The 13,530-nt window shown below is 42.4% G+C and overlaps 2 protein-coding genes across 3 annotated transcripts; one reads left to right on the plus strand and one right to left on the minus strand.

Annotated features, from left to right (window-relative positions):
* Positions 1–997: 997 nt before the first annotated feature.
* Positions 998–8,997, minus strand: LOC119461209 (RWD domain-containing protein 1). Its single transcript, XM_037722432.2, has 6 exons — positions 8,840–8,997; positions 8,628–8,705; positions 8,428–8,555; positions 6,566–6,709; positions 3,416–3,602; positions 998–1,165 (listed from the first exon to the last, which is right to left on the minus strand). The coding sequence occupies exons 1-6, from the start codon at positions 8,910–8,912 to the stop codon at positions 1,071–1,073; spliced, it is 705 nt and encodes a 234-aa protein (XP_037578360.1). The 5' UTR covers positions 8,913–8,997; the 3' UTR covers positions 998–1,070.
* Positions 8,998–9,161: 164 nt separating this feature from the next.
* Positions 9,162–13,524, plus strand: LOC119461212 (trafficking protein particle complex subunit 3). 2 transcript variants are annotated; one of them, XM_049671963.1, is made up of 6 exons: positions 9,162–9,466; positions 9,656–9,753; positions 10,034–10,130; positions 11,181–11,363; positions 12,277–12,431; positions 13,369–13,524. In XM_049671963.1, exons 1-5 carry the CDS (start codon positions 9,425–9,427, stop codon positions 12,394–12,396), a joined length of 540 nt encoding a protein of 179 aa, XP_049527920.1. In that variant the 5' UTR covers positions 9,162–9,424; the 3' UTR covers positions 12,397–12,431; positions 13,369–13,524. The 2 variants fall into 2 exon arrangements, with proteins under 2 accessions (XP_049527920.1, XP_037578364.1); XM_037722436.2 differs by lacking the exon at positions 13,369–13,524 and having other exon boundaries at positions 9,163–9,466; positions 12,277–12,481.
* Positions 13,525–13,530: the final 6 nt, after the last annotated feature.

A 13,530-nucleotide genomic window follows, 5' to 3' on the forward strand; every position in this document is an offset into this window, starting at 1 on the left:
TATATTAAGTAGCAGAAGTTATAGCATCTTTTGAGGTACTCCATTTGTGGAACACATCACAACATATATTAAGTAGAAGAAGTTTCAGCAATCTTTTGAGGTGAGCCTAAGGTACTTGCAATACAATTTGCACTTGGGTGCGACTCAAGCAAATGTCACTTAATTTGATGTCTCATGTCCCGACATAGCCTTTGTAGTCTTGCACATGTCGTCAAGTGTAATAAACCCCACGCACGATGGGAATCAATGTTATGTCAAACATTCTGCAGGTAGCTCGAATGTATAGGCTTTCTGCAAAGTGCCACCAGATGGCATGACATGTTCATGTAGGGCAAGAAACTGGGTGACACTGCATACTGATTGCACGGCAATGGCTTGACAAACGATTTATATTGTACTCCGGCGAGGAAACGTTGCCTGTTCCGTTACATTGACCAATCCCAAAGGCAGTGAACAGAATGTTGCATGTGGGAAGGAGTGATCGTCTCTCTTATCCCATTGTTTGCACTGTTTCCTTCTAAATTCGATGTACCTACTAATCCAGCAGAAAACTCTTTTGAGGTTATTTTATCGTGCCATGCATCTGTGGCCTAATGTCAAGAACATCGGGCTGTTGCGCTGAGGGATGTCCAATTCCACCATCTGACATTTTTTTATTGAGGCACCATATGAGACAAGACGGGAACCTACTTGCTAAAAGCAAATAATACCCTGCATAAAAAACATGCCACAGGTTATCTGAGAGCCAGCGCCTTTCAGTATGGATCAAAGGTGGATTAGCAACAAATATCTGAGGCAGCGTTGCAGGGATTTTTCTCCTGACAGGCACTATAGTAATAAAACGTAGGCCAATATTCAGAAAATTTGTCTAACAAATTATTGAGCCAAATATAAAGTAATGACTATTCAATTCATATTAAAATTTTTATGTATATACAGACACCTACTTTAAGTCTTATGTAGGTTGGTGGACGCCGATGTCCTTTGTAAGGTGCCGTGCATGCTAGAAAAAGTTTATTCTTGCACAAAAAACAAAAACGAATATTTTCTTAATAGCCACACTCCTATTGTCACGCTTTTACATCATCAGGCTCGTCAAGTTCTTGCAGGTCCAAGTCCTCCAGTTCTTGAAATAGTGATTCATCCACTTTGACATCTTCCTCCCCTGAAGAAGAAAGGTTAAGTAAGGTCACAAACATGCAAGCAAAGGGTATTGTAATTCATGCAATCTGCCAGACAGTTTTTGTTGCTTGCCATGCAAAATTTTTTCATTTACTTTACCAATTATGAGGTTTACCATCCTGAAGCAATCAACACACTGGCTATGATAGACGGCACAATTGTGGTGGTAATTGAGGGCTACAAATTGAATGAGACCACCTGGGGTTCTTTAACTGCTTTTTGCCCTTATTGGATTGCAGCTCCCATGGCGAGTCCTTTACAAATATTAAGAACACTAGCTTTGCAAGACAGTGCAATGCCACTGAAGTAGGCTTGCTGGAAGCAGCACGAAATACAGTATGCACCAGTGACAAATTGAACAATTGCTAGTTAAATGAATTAGCCTTCCTTGTGTTGCAACTACAGAATTGAAGCTGATCAAAGCTCAAGGCATGACAATTTGATGGAAGTGCCAAGACTAGCACCTATATTTGATAATGCTTTCTTGTGTAACAGTTTATTCATTGGCCAGCATTTTGGTGCCCACCACTCGCATTTCGTGTAATAAGAATACGGCTACCGCGGAAACAGCCAATCATAGATTAAACTTATGTTGGAGAAGTGTCGCAAATATGGGCTCATTTTTGCGACGCGCAGCACGAAAACTGCGGTGAAATGCACAAATTTTCTTGTCGCATTCCCAAAAGGCTTTCCTCAAATGCTAACTGCAACGAAATTTCACTTTGACTAAATTGGCAACAAATAAGTAGTATATACTGTCAAGCAATCTTTGCATAGCTGCAGAGCTGGTACTTGTTGAATTTCCTTATTAGAAGCTTCTGAACAGATGTGCACCTGGTGTTGAGCGCATATGAAATAAGTCCTTACACTTCACCTCCGAGATTTCTTAATGCAGTTGGCCTTCAAGTGTACTCTGGCATAAAATTGTGTGGGATTTCAGTGTACACTGTAGCCACTTCCCAGATTCTGTACAGATATGACAGCCGTGGTGTGCGTGCTTAAAAGTACTATACGGACATATATGTTTCCTTATTCTCTTCACCCCTGCTTCAGCACCAGCGGTTATTATAACAAAATGTAGCTGTTATTTCAATGTCTAGCTAGAATTCAAAATTACATTTTTCACACTCAACTGTAGTTTTGAGGCATACACTAATATTAATTAAACCATTATAAACATTAATTGTTCCAGACATGCATTTCGATTTTGTCACAATTTGCACCAGTCAACTCACTATGGCCTAGCATATTCTATAACTGCAAGAAAGAACTTGGAAGACCTTTAAGCTTCATCTTTAAGAGTGGAAGGCGATAGCAAAGATCCCTGACCGTTTCTCACGCTTCCTGGCAACTGCAGCCTATGTAACCGTGATGTTTACTGGGAAACACTGGAGGCGAACGCTATGCACGAAGGCGAGCTTTGTGGTTCTTTTTCTTCTTTCCCCTGCATAGCGGGTGCTGCCATTACCATGGACGCGAGCGCTATCTGGATGGTGTTGCAAGGAACCGAGCTGCACGCGCCGCTTGGTGATTGGTAGAAACAGTGGTTCTTGTATGGGTCGATCCCAGCCACGCCAAAAACACTAAGATAGACAAGTGGTAGTGCAAAGGCATTGCATCATGACATGGTTTCGATGTGAAGGGTCACAGCAGCAATATTCTGATAGGGACAGAATGCGATAATGCTCATGTAGCTGAGCTTTGTGTGCAAGTTGAAGGGACACTAAAGGAAAATATTAAGTAGAGTTATATCGACAGATTATTCACATAGAAGCCTATTGTGGTTTTCTGTGAGCCACTATACGACCTTGTAGCATACAAAATTGCAACTGAAGGCCTGCTGCTACTCTTAATATTTAAACACTCCTGCCAAAGCGGACTTGACATATTCTTCTGGCAACCTCCCTCTCTGCTGCCCTCCGTGACATCACAAGACATACCATAGCCCAAAATAGGTGGTGCCAATCTGATTTTCGATGTTCATCATTTACAAAAGCTCGGTTCTCACCACAAATGACGAATTCGTAATTACAGAAGACTAGGTCGACCTGATATTTTCGTTTAGTGCCCCTTTAAAGAATCCCAGGCGGTAAAAATTAATCTGGAGCACTCCACTATAGCATCCCTCATAATCCACTGTGTATAGTTTCGGTACATTGGATTCCATAATTTAAAAAATAATAAGTTGCGAAATTTGAGACGCACTCATGCTCGATATGTTTGAATCACTGACCTTCTTGCATGAACTGGAGATCAGAGTCGATGAGGTTCGTGTCCTTCTCAAAGAGTTCTCGTCCCGTGAGTTTCCCAGATGCATTCAGCGTCTTGTCCCTGTTCCTAATCTCTGCCATCTCTGCATCGAACTTGCTCTTCCATGCCAGGAAACTCTCCACAGTAACTCTGGTGCCTTCAAATTTGACCTGTACAAAAGCAGTAGCACAATTAGGGACATAAGCAAATTTTTTGAAGACAAGTTACTGCCACTTTTCCGTGTGAGGAATGTGTTTAACTCTAGCCTGCTCGTGGGGCAGTCCCCGAGATAGTGCAGTCTAAAACGTGGGTTAACCCCACAAGTAGTTCAGTCTAAAGTCCACCACTCTTCCTACTTCCCTCACGTGAGGGCTGACGCAATAGTTCTGTGTGGAGTGACTCCGCCTTCAGCAAGCGCCATATCACGTTTGTGCCTGGGAAATTTCAGTCAATCAGTGGAGCGGCACGGAATGAGACCGGCACTTACTCGCAACTCCCCTTCACATTGCCATGCCACGCCTGAACAAATTGTTGACTGAAGCAGATTTTGGAAAGCAGTAGAAGAAATTCGGAGAGGGTTCCAGATGTCACTATGCATGCACTCAAAAAAAGTTGGAAGCTGACTCAACCTCTAGTTGACATCGATCAAACGGCGCTCCAGGGTGGCTCTGACAATAAATTATATGGTTCATACACCCAATTCTCATTGATTACTCGGCCATGAAGACATTGTCTTTCATCAACTTCAACTATAGAGGTTGAATCACCTTCTAACTTTTTCTTATGAAAAGGACTATATGCGAAGTGTATTACAGTCAAACCTCCTTATAACGAAATAATGTATATAACGAAGCAAGTGAAGTTTTCCTAGAAATCCTAATAGAGGTTCATAGTGCAGTACATAAATAACGAATATAATTAAGTAATTCTGGCTCTCCCCTCAACTTCATTGTAACAAGGTTTTACTGTATATCCAGTAAGGAAAAAAAAAAACACACACACACACCTGATGGTTCAGTTTAAAGGAAATATTAGGAGTGTAAACAACGAAAGACAAAAGAGCGCATGGGCATAATGGGAGAACACAACAAACGAGTGATGTTCTTGCATGTTTGTTGGGACCAAATACATCTTGCATTTAACACTTTCGTGACCGCGCCTATTCCCGTCGACAGTATTTTCTCGATGATACAAGTTCGAATTTTGGCGCTTCTCCGAGTGCGTCGGACACTTAGTGCCATCGAGCGGGTTAAAGAGAGACTATTTTATCAGTTTCGGATTTGTGTTTCTGTTTTCCACGGCGCGGGGATTTTTAAAGTGCCTGCATAGCCGGGGTGACGAGCGCTTGTCGTTTGGCATCTACGTCGTGCGCGTCCGCTTTATGGAAACGGCGAGTTTCGACGGATTCCAACGCATCTGGGCTCGAATTTGTGGATGATCGTAGCAGCACAGACTCGGAAGAAGACTTCAATTCGTCGGACTTCAGTATGGACGATGAAAGTGCGGCAAACCGCACTGGAACATCGACAGGTATCCGCCGTTGAGTTTTGCTTTCTTCTCGGACCGTGTTATCGCTGCCGCGCATTGACAGTAAGGATTTCCGACGTGTTCTAAAGGTCACAGTTCTTATCTGCAGGGTGCAAACGTCGTTCGGACGTGATCATTTTCCAGCGGCTGCGCAGAGAGCGGAGTTTTGTCCACGAAGACGGCCGGGAGTGCACCTTGGAATTGCGCTGCGGAGTGTTGCGTGTACCCATGTGCCTCAAGAACTTTTGTAGATACAGAGCTTATATTTGCAGGCTGATTTCATATATCCCTTTTGTTGAAAATGAATATTTCGATTTTTTAAAATATTTTTTTTTGTGCAAAGCAGCATTGATGTTTTTATCGATCTTTCTCGTTCTTGTTGCGATTTTTTTGTTTTGATCATTTTTTTCGTACTATTTTTAATAAACATGTTGTTTGAAATTTATACCGTTGGAAAGATAATTTCTTCTTCTACAATTTGATACCATACACTTCAACACGAATAATTTCCTGTGGCAGGAAAAAAAAAGAAATTACCAGACTACCCGAAAACTACCGATTTTCCTGTGGTCACGAAAGTGCTAAGGTAGAAATGCATAACTAAAACACACAGTTATCTAGCATGTTTCTTGAGCTGAAAAGACTCCAATTCTGGGACAATAAGTACGAGGCAGTTTTCCATTGCAAAATTAAGTTTTCAGGCTGAACAATCACTGCAACAAAAACGTAAGGGAAAAACAGACTGCATTACACTTTGTATGCTTTGATAGGTTGACAAAGGTGATGTGTACCACTTACTACAATGTCTTTGCAAAAAACAGCAATGAGTACTATGGCTGCATTTTATCTGACAGACAAAATCTACTAGACAGGAAAGCTAGGCACTGTCAGGTTTAAGCTATACAATAAGACAATGCGAACTGTGTGTACTCGCCATGTGTGAATGTACACTGTAGTCCACTGTTAAAGAAAACGTGAGCACAATGTACTAATTTCACTATATCACTCGGGCAAGTCTGAAAGCATGTGGTTTTAAAGCAGGCGACTTGAGGTAGGTGATGCTGGTTTATTTCTGCATGCCTGCCCAGCGTGTCACCCTGCTGCTGAAGCATTTCCAAAGTGTGGTCCACAGTTTCAAATGTTCTTTTGAGCAGTGTATAACAAGCATCCCCTAATTAGTAGTCCATTTCCTAAGTAATTGAAATGAACATGTTAAATCAACCAAGAAGAGAAAAAGCAGGCAATTCGCAGCATGAATTTCGGAGCCCGATCGGCTCCTTCTTCAGGGCGAGATGGTGTGAGGCGTAGCAGTGCTCTTACAGGCATCTGCGTCTGTGCGCCTGTCAAAGCGCCAAAAACACATATAAGCACTGCGACACCTCATGCCAACTCACCCCTGAAGAAGGAGCCGGTCGGGCTCCTAAACGTCAGATTTAAAAATAAATTTTGATTGGAGTTTTTTTTTTCTCTTGAATTCAGTGCCGACACTAAAACGTTAAGTTTGCTAATCATTATCCGATGAAAATTGAACCACAATGACTTGCAGGAATCTATAAAGGGCCCAAGGCTCTCAAGTGTGTAGCAGTGAACATGAATTTCACATTACCCTTTCCGCCTCCTCTTCTTTTTCTTTCTGTAGCCTCAATGTTTCGGTCTTGTTGAATTTGACACGCTCTGTGTGCTGATTCAACCACTCAGTTGCTGCCGAGACCAGAGTGAAAATCATGGCCATGCCAAGGTTTTCTTGAACCTGCACAAATACAAAATCACTGCTAGGCAAAGGTTTGTGAGGCATCATAAAAAGCACTGGTTGTTAAAAATACCAACACAATGAGTTAAAAAAAGTATTGACACACAGTTTTGAAGTTGTAGAAACTGTACTGGGGGGGGGGGGGGCACACTAAGGATGACACTTAACAAGTATCATGTCCTTGAACGTGATCACGTAAAATTTTGTGATTTATTGTCTACACAACCTATGTAATCCTTGTATTTACAGCTCGCCTTTCTTTCTGTTGGTTTGTTTCAATCATGCTCTTTTAAATTTTGACCCTCTATATCAACTGTTCATGAAATGTATTTCGCTCTGCCATGTGTATACTATGTATAATACGCTTTTTCTAGTAATTTGGGCTGCTGAGCACGAAGTCGCGGGATGGGGGCGAAATGCGAAAACACCCGTGTACCTAGATTTAGGTGCACGTTAAAGAACCCCAGGTGGTCCAAATTTCCGGAGTCCCCCACTACGGCGTGCCTCATAATCAGATCGTGGTTTTGGCACGTAAAACCCCATAATTTAATTTTTTTTTTCTAGTAAGTCTTAGTGATCCTTGGTAAACCATGTCTACCCTGTTTATTTTTTTTTGTTTGTTTTCAACTGCTTTTTATTAATTGAATGACTTCTGATGTGTTTTCCCCGTTTTTATATTTTGTTATTTTGATCACTGATCAGCTTTAGTGTAATTTGTATGTGTACCCCCCCCCCCCCCCCCCCCCGTGTAATACCCCAAGCAGGGGCCTTTAAGGGAACAATAAATGATGATGATGATGAACCAATGGAAAGTGCCAATACAGGCACACAGTAATGATGAACAATCAAAACAGAATATATCAGCAACAATGTTGTCTTATTTTGTGCATGAGCACAGAAACGCTCAGCATGAACAGTCAGAACTTGGAGCCTGGAAGTATGAATTTGATTGCTCCGGGAAGTATGGACAATTTATGTGTGCCAGCAACATTATAAGTATAGGTGACTGCACCTAGCTTGTCCACGGGTACATGTTGTATCGTATCACAAGATACTGCCAGTCAGCGTTTCGAGCGATACGAAATCTGCAATTTTGTGCTTTATTCATCTCAAACATTTGATTATAGCAACGAAAACGGAAGTTGAAGAAGAAAACCATGAACTGCTACAGATTACAAGAATGCTTGCCACGCCCCACGATACAGAAACAAACAACAAAAACGGCATTTGTGTTGTCTGATCCTCTTGTGTCCTTGTCTGCACGCCTTACCTTGTTTCACAATGAATCCATACCAACTAGCTCAACTTTCTGTAGTTCTAAACAAACAAGCAAACATACAAATATGCCCTCCACAGTGAACATTGACAAAATAAGCTTGTCCACACCAGCTTAAAATAGATGACAGTATGTGTAGTAGTAGGGCGCCTGTCTAGAGGTTGATAAGGCAACCGGGCTAAACGCTGTTCAAGTATGATGCGCGCAATTTCACTGTCGATATGAATTCGCGTTCGTTTTGGCCCCCCAAATAGTCATTTCAAAGACTATGATTGCTGTCTGGTCTTCAATCTCGCTGACGCTAATGCTAGTCGTGCCACTAACCGAAACCACGTTTACTGTTAAAGAATGGGAAACAATATGTCTCTGCATCCCACGATCTATTCGCAAGTGAGCACAAGCACAAACCCAAGATCTAATGAAGACGTAATAGAGACGGTACCTGCTCATTTAGGGCCGTCATCAACGCTTCAACATCTTCCTCTTCAATGTTCTCGTATTCAACTGCCTCAATCAATGGTCCTTCCTCCGGGTAACGAGGTACATAGGTGAACTTGAGTTTCACCGACGCTAGAAAAATCACAACAAATTGCACTCAGCCACTGAACTCCCAAGCACGTCATCGTAAGGGATGCCTCTTACTTTGTTCGTCTTCAGGCTGATCACACGCGTCAGCTTTGACATCAATTGTGAAGGCATGGTACGGGTCTGTTTCTACGGCTGCGGGAAAATAACGAAATAGCACGTCATCTTCACGTAAGATAACTGCGGTGTTATACATGCATCTCACGTAGCATACAAACTGAGTACGAAAAGAGAAAAAACGAAAGCGAGTGAATAAGTGGACGACTCACTCTCGAGTTCACTGGGATAGATTGATTCTAACGCTTCTATCTCATTCTTCTGTTCTTCTTGAAAGTCTGTCATCGTACAACAGCAGGCGTTCAGTCAGTCGCGGATGTTGTTTTTCAGACACGACACATGGACGCCGCCATGTTGAAAAGAGTGGCGGCGCTAGCAGCGCTAAATTTGTATATGTGCCCTGCCAATTTTTATGCTTTTTACTTTATAATATAAACTTGTGACACCATAAAATTGGTTATTTATTGCTTTTGTTTATTAATAATGTTATAAATTTATGTCTGAAGCATTTGTTGCCGTAGCCATCTAGCGGCCGGATGGTGGAACAACGTTCACTAATGGCGATCGGCTGCTAACTGCTGATATCTGCAGACGCTCAAAGCATGGGGGAGTGTTGTGTTTACATTGCGAGTGCTTTAGTTTTATGAACTCCAGCGCTTGTGGTGTAAAACCGTGTCACCTGTGAAACCATTTCAGAAATACGTTGCACCGTCCGTTCTGTGAAATCATTACCGGCATCGAGTGTAGTCCGGCGAGATCTCGACCTGCTCTCACGACTGTTCCCAGCCGACTGAACGATGTCTCGGCAAACTGTGCGGAGTGCAGATCCGAAGAAAGTGGTACGAGCTGCCTACTTTGATATCTATGTGACCAATTTCCTTCCGCTTCGCGCCTTGTCTTTCTGTGTGCGCAAAGTTGAGTCGTTCGTGCTACCCTTAGAAAGGGGGAGTGACACTGATCTTGGATGCGTTCCTTGAATTTTTGCCACTCTTTAACTGGATGCTTCTTCTCTCACTTCCTACCTTTAGAGCTCCGAGCTCTTCACACTTACCTATGGCTCTCTGGTGGCTCAGATGCTGAAAGATTATGAGAGCGACGAGGAAGTTAACAAGCAGTTGGACAGAATGTGAGTATCGAGGCGTCGGTGAATCACAAGTATTGTAGCTTCGCAATGTGTTGTCGCCTGTTACGTATAAATATAAGTCCGGCTTTCTTGATTCTGTGTGCGAGTTTGGTTAAGATGCTGTAGCTCTATTAAAAAATTAAATACTGTGTAAACTACCATGACGAAGCATAAGTTGAGTTTATTCTTTCCGGTGGTTATTATATGCATTACATATTGGAGCGGTCCAAGGCGAAAAACAAAGAAAACAAACTTGCATAAGTATCTTTACTTTTTCTTGCAGGGGCTACAACATAGGACTTAGGCTGATTGAAGACTTCCTGGCGCGAACAAATGTGGGCAGGTGTTACGACTTTCGAGACACTGCTGAAAAACTTCAGGTGTGTTGCAATCGCGCTCAAATCGTACTACATCTTAAGTGTCTCCTTCATTTTTTTTTTTTTTTTTGTATTACTGATATGGAAAACTTTGTGTCGATGTTGTCATGTGAGGTTTGTTGCATGCCACTTGTGACATTTTGTTTCGTTTGTTGACAGGGCCAATAAGCTGAAAAAAAAAAAAAAAAGGAAGCACAATTTGCAGCCCTTTACCATAACTTACTGCTGAAAAGTGTAGTACAAGAACAAGTAATTAGGCTGTTCATTAAATGCTAATGGTGATATTTCAGTGTTTCATTAAGAAACCTGCACCGTGCTAATTCAGGCTAAGGCATTCTCTGCAAATCTCACGCAGACAATCTGCCGCTCTGAATTATGGATAGCCTTTGGAGCATTGATAGCCTGGTCACATCAGCTACCTATTCTAATACACTGTACTTCAGCTACCGGTACCTGTCTATGCCTAAACTGCATGTCGTGGACCTTCATTTTTGGTCTGCAAGTGAAAATCTCTAGACATTGACTGAAACATTTATGAGGGTTCCACTTCAGTGTACGCATGACAATAAGTGTGCACAAAAACAACTACATGGCCAGGAAACATGTGCTATCTCGTATTTCCATGACCTTGTATTCGTCTCTACATGCGCTGACAATCAAGAATACCTTTTAACCTGCCCAGTTTGCAATACTTTGGCATTTCACTGAAATTACATCACCTTACCACTTCATTGACCCATAAGTGAAGTGAACGAGTTAAAAATGTTGTGCTAATATATATTACTTCATTTTGACTTGAAGGCTCACATTGCTTTTGTGGTGAGCCCCCTAGTGTTATTCCATTCTTGTACCCCTGTTCAGGTGTTGTCTGAGAAACTACATAGTAAACATGCTTGTGTTTTCCATACTAATCAAGTGAACATTTTGGCATGTAAAAAGTTTGACAAAAGAGACAATATTTTGTTTAGCACTGCAGTCAAGCTGTTCTCTTCGATCATCAAAATGTAGCAATCGCTTGTCTAGTATTTAGAGTGTCTGTGGTGTTTTTCACAGATGGCCTTCAAGATGTACCTGGGCATAAGTCCATCCATCACTAACTGGAGCCCAGCAGGAGACGAGTTCTCGCTTATTCTTGAAAGCAATCCACTCACTGAATTCGTAGAGTTGCCCGAGAGTCATGCTAACCTGAAGTATAGCAACATCATTCCTGGAGTGATTCGAGGAGCACTTGAAATGGTAAGTTGCAGTTTCTGCTGACTCAGCTAATAAGCCAGAGGAGCAGTTGAAATGGTGAGTTGCAGTTTCTGCTGGCCTTGCTAATAAACCACAAACCTTTCTTCGAAGTCAAAATTTTGTGGAAGTGTGTTGGATACGCAACTTTTCTACTTGGAATTCTTGCGAGAGTAACTCCAAATTTTTTCATTTAATACCAAGCGCATTTGTTATTGCATTTAATCCTTTCCTGCATTGAATTCATGCTTTTTTAATCCATTTGCAAGTTCCTGAGCCTTCTTGGGTAAACATCACCTTAGTGAACATCAGACCTTTTTTTTTTCGTCCTCTATGAAAAAGAGATGATGATCAGAGGGGGGGGTGGGGAGGGGGCAGACAATGGAGGAGACGCTGTTCTGGTTCGCTGTTTTGGTTGACTAATGCATCCCATAGCTTTTTCTACGGATGCGTCAGTATCCCTAGCTTTTGCTTGACTGACGGATGCATACAGTATCGTAAAGTATGCAACAAGGAGAGAGAGCCTGGGGAAGGGTAGCAAAGGAAAGCAAGAAATGGTGGCAGCTGCATATTCTATCAAATGGCTGTAGTAACTGTAGCACCATTTAGAAACATTTTCCTGGTGTTTGTTCATTGTAGAGTGCTACACAGCTGCCACTATTACACATTTTCAAGCTCGCAGTGCTTTAGAGCCCCTTTAACACTGCACCTCCGTATGTTGTCGATGTGGGTTACACGCCACTGGCCGGTTATTTTGAGCAATGGAAAGAGGTGGTTTAGAATGGTGCCATGAAAATTGTAAAGGCACATTTTCAAGATATACAGCCTAATCGGACAAACAGTACTTTGCAGCATGTTGCTTTGGGTAGTTAAACAGTATGATCTCGTTTTTACCATGCATTCGTTGTCTGTGCTTCAGGTTCAGACAGAAGTGGTCGCCTGTTTCGTTCATGACCAACTGAAAGGTGACTCCACTTCTGAGCTGCGAGTGAAGTTTGTGAGGCGACTCGAAGATGCCATCCCTGCAGGCGAGGACTGAAAGGACAGAGACACTGCCCTTTTGTTTCTATAATGGTGTGTCACCTTGTCTACCATTGATAATAAAGCATCCGTACATTCCTTGACATGAAAGTCATCTTTGGTTTAGTGAAAAGATCCGAAAAAGAGGATGCTGCACTGGGATGTATGTAGAGGCTACTGGGATTACCGAAACAACAGTTAAATGCTTGAAACTGAGTTTTCTCTGTCTGTTCGACCTTCTTGTTAAACTAACAACGACCGTTGTCGTCATTATCAAGCCAACCTGCTGAGCATGATGGTGAATAGTGTTAAGTTACAGTGGTATCGAAAGAACCCTTGTGCCTTTTCAAATACAGATGTGCATGCACTGCTGTTAGGGAAAAAAAAAAAAGCTGCTGATTTCATTGCTATTGGAAGTGAAGGACCATGAAGTGAGAATACAGGAATGCTGACTCTAAGGTCACACAATTTAATCGCAAAGCATATGCGTAATGGCTACATGGCATGTTGACTTACGCAATTTACTATCTCCTCCACTCGGCTTCCGATAGGTGTGTGCGATTTTATGTGCTTAATCCTTACCCTCAATGTTTGTCCAGAAAATGCAGTCCACTAACTGGCATCTAAAATGCTTGCACCGATGCACTCACGCACAGGTTCAGTGGGCAGCACCTGTACTCTTTACTGAACACTGCAGGCACTTGCATACATGAGCGGTTTCATCCCTTTAGGATGCTCCTAAACCTAACCATTAAGCCTAATCACAAATCCCACCGAGCTGTGCCCACAAATGTATCTGTCTTTCCTGAAATATTGAGGGTATCATTTAGTTTAATGTTGTTAATACAAGAATGGACGCCATTAAAAAAATCTCGAAAAGGAAAGTGCGCTGGCAGGTATTGTGGTGCACATCGTACCGTTTGCGCGGTTGTTTTGCCTATTTTTTTCGTCACTGGGCACCTTTTTCTCTTTAACATCCGTGGTGGGATAGGGAGGCAGTCGGGTTGTCACTCTGCTGTCACTCTGGGCCAGGAAGTCTAGTGGACCGATCTCGTTGGGCTTGTTGCGGTGAAAATCAAACACCTCACTCCTGGCACAAGAGCACTTGCTTCCCATGCTGCCTGAGGACCATGCGCGTGTACGACCGGTGTCA

Source organism: Dermacentor silvarum, chromosome 8, assembly GCF_013339745.2.
Source record: "Dermacentor silvarum isolate Dsil-2018 chromosome 8, BIME_Dsil_1.4, whole genome shotgun sequence".
Classification (NCBI taxonomy): domain Eukaryota; kingdom Metazoa; phylum Arthropoda; class Arachnida; order Ixodida; family Ixodidae; genus Dermacentor; species Dermacentor silvarum.